Below are 2,270 nucleotides of genomic sequence, written 5' to 3'. Positions count from 1 at the left end.
ACCACAGAAATCCCAAGTTTGAGGGCACCAACTTTCGAAGTGTTTGTCAAGCTACCATCATGTGCAAAGATCTCATTCCAGAGTCACCTCAAGTAGAATATATGAGAAAACTTATGGCTACGGAACTCAGCGATGCTACCCCAAGTGAAATATACCGCGGTAATGCGGCACCACCAGCGGAACATCGACCATGGGAGCGTCTTTTCAACTTCAAACGAACGGTGTGGAGGCGGACCTTCTTGCCAAAAATGCACCTACAGAAGATATTCGCTCGCCGCTGTCTATCACTTACAGCAAACGGAAGTATCTTTCTCGTGCAGGTTTTGTTGGGTTATTGGGGCTAGAGCCGGGGTATGACGCTGTAAGAGAATTTTCTGTACAAGAGTTCTCACTTCTTAAGCAGCTTCGTGCTGAGCAGGTAGCTTCAAACCAGCCGTGGTCGAACAGTAATGTTGTGTCCATGATACTGTATAATTGTGCTGTGGAACGTCTGGACAATAGTGCACTCAATATCCGTAAGCGAGGATTTAGAGCTGTTTCTAGACGTAAACCTGCTATTGATGACCAATTGAAGAAGAAACCTATTGTCACTGAGCAGCGAATCATACTAACAACAGAAAAAACAATATGTGACGACGTGGTGACCCCTGATGAAGACGCATTGATGCAAAATCTCTTTGCAATGCTGCGCACTTTGACGTTAAAGCACAAAACGCAACTTTATACGCTCGTATATACCTTCGCTGCAGCCAATGTGATGGTATCAAGCCAAAATCGATAAACCTGCTGCATCGTCGGTGGGAAGGTTTGAAGCGAGCTCAAAATCGAGATAAGAAGAAAAAGGTGGATGTCATTGTCGACGATCGCGATATCGCAGTGGGTATTTCTCAAACTCATCCCGCCAACAGTGCAGCTACTTTGTCAAATAGAATTAGCCGTCTCCTCCAGCCTGACGAGGAATCCAAATCCCCGGCAAGTTCTCGGCAGCTCAATACAACTGAACATGACCTCAATGTAGGTACCGAAAACATGGTACACGCTGAGCCCATATCTGCGTGTCTTGCTTCAACCGAAGCGAGTCCGATTGCAAATAAGCAGTCAGCAAATTTAATGAGTGAGACTCTGTCTACAATAGTGGATATGATGCCTGTGCTGGACGATACACTCGCTAATCATTTAATGGATATCGCGTCTAAATTTCCGAAGCATACACGTGGAAAATAGCCCCTGCTACTCGCCGAATTTCGGCGATTAAAACCCCAGTCTGTGATATCGAAAAATGCACTGCGCAAGCATCTAGCGAAATACCAAAAGCGAAAGCATCCTGGCCCAGAAGCTGTAACCACACCAGCAGTTGAATTGCCAGTTCTTAACCAAACGGAAACCACAGCGTCTGTAGAAGCAAACCCCAATAAACGGCCACCGCCATCATGCAGCAGTTGTCGAGAACGCAAAAGAAAATGCGGGCCGTCCAGCACTAACCCACAGTGCGAACGTCGCAAAAGTGCTCAACACACACCGATATCTTCATTTTTTAGTCAAACTTGATTTATCCGTACGTAATTTAGTCTACATTTTATGCAATACGCACTACACAACAAACCACAATATAATTTGTTACCACAAATATTTGATAGCAGCCAAACTTAAGATAAGTACCGTAGAGCTCACACATCGCGCTGTCGAGCTTCTTGACCATCACTACCAGTAACTACAAGTAAAATCAGCGCTCCATACAGTTCCCTACACGTTGCACTCCGTCTACTAGAGCATTGAGTCCAGATTGCAATGTCATAGTCGCCTTTTCGTCTTGAGGACAATGCTTCACGGTGTCTACAAGCAGACACATGGCTTACAGCTTCGTTGCATGAGCACTACAGTCACAGACAAGCTTTTAGTAGATTAGAAAAACGCTTATGCATACCACCTAAATAATGCTTCTTCGATCTGTTAGCACGCCGACCATGTCACCTCCATCTCGAGATTTCTTACGAGCACTCGATATTACGTACGGGATCGTTGCTGTGCTACTGAGTTTGCAGTAGCGCGCTGCTTTCGTCGATTTCCCCGTCGTTCTTCTGCAAATCAAAGTCGCCACAGTAAACAAGGGTCACGTTACGCTATACCCTCTAAATTTGGATTTTGTATCAATAGAGGGGGTGTCACCATCTTCTCATATCGGGCTGGTCGGGACAACTGTCGGGACACTTAACGGTCATAAAAGGTCTTAGACGATCACAAGTGGTGGCACTGGTCTCGGGGCAAGCCCA

General features: G+C 45.8%; 1 protein-coding gene across 1 annotated transcript; it reads left to right on the top strand.

Moving 5' to 3' along the window:
* The first annotated feature begins 278 nt into the window (after nt 1-278).
* Nucleotides 279-1,624, top strand: PPTG_22017 (hypothetical protein). The gene has a single exon (XM_008901624.1). The coding sequence runs from the start codon at nt 461-463 to the stop codon at nt 779-781; it is 321 nt and encodes a 106-aa protein (XP_008899872.1). The 5' UTR covers nt 279-460; the 3' UTR covers nt 782-1,624.
* The last annotated feature ends 646 nt before the right edge of the window (nt 1,625-2,270 follow it).

Source organism: Phytophthora parasitica, assembly GCF_000247585.1.
Source record: "Phytophthora parasitica INRA-310 unplaced genomic scaffold supercont2.11, whole genome shotgun sequence".
Classification (NCBI taxonomy): domain Eukaryota; phylum Oomycota; class Peronosporomycetes; order Peronosporales; family Peronosporaceae; genus Phytophthora; species Phytophthora nicotianae.
Note: the sequence above shows the minus strand (reverse complement) of the source record. Positions and strands in the feature narration are given on the sequence as shown.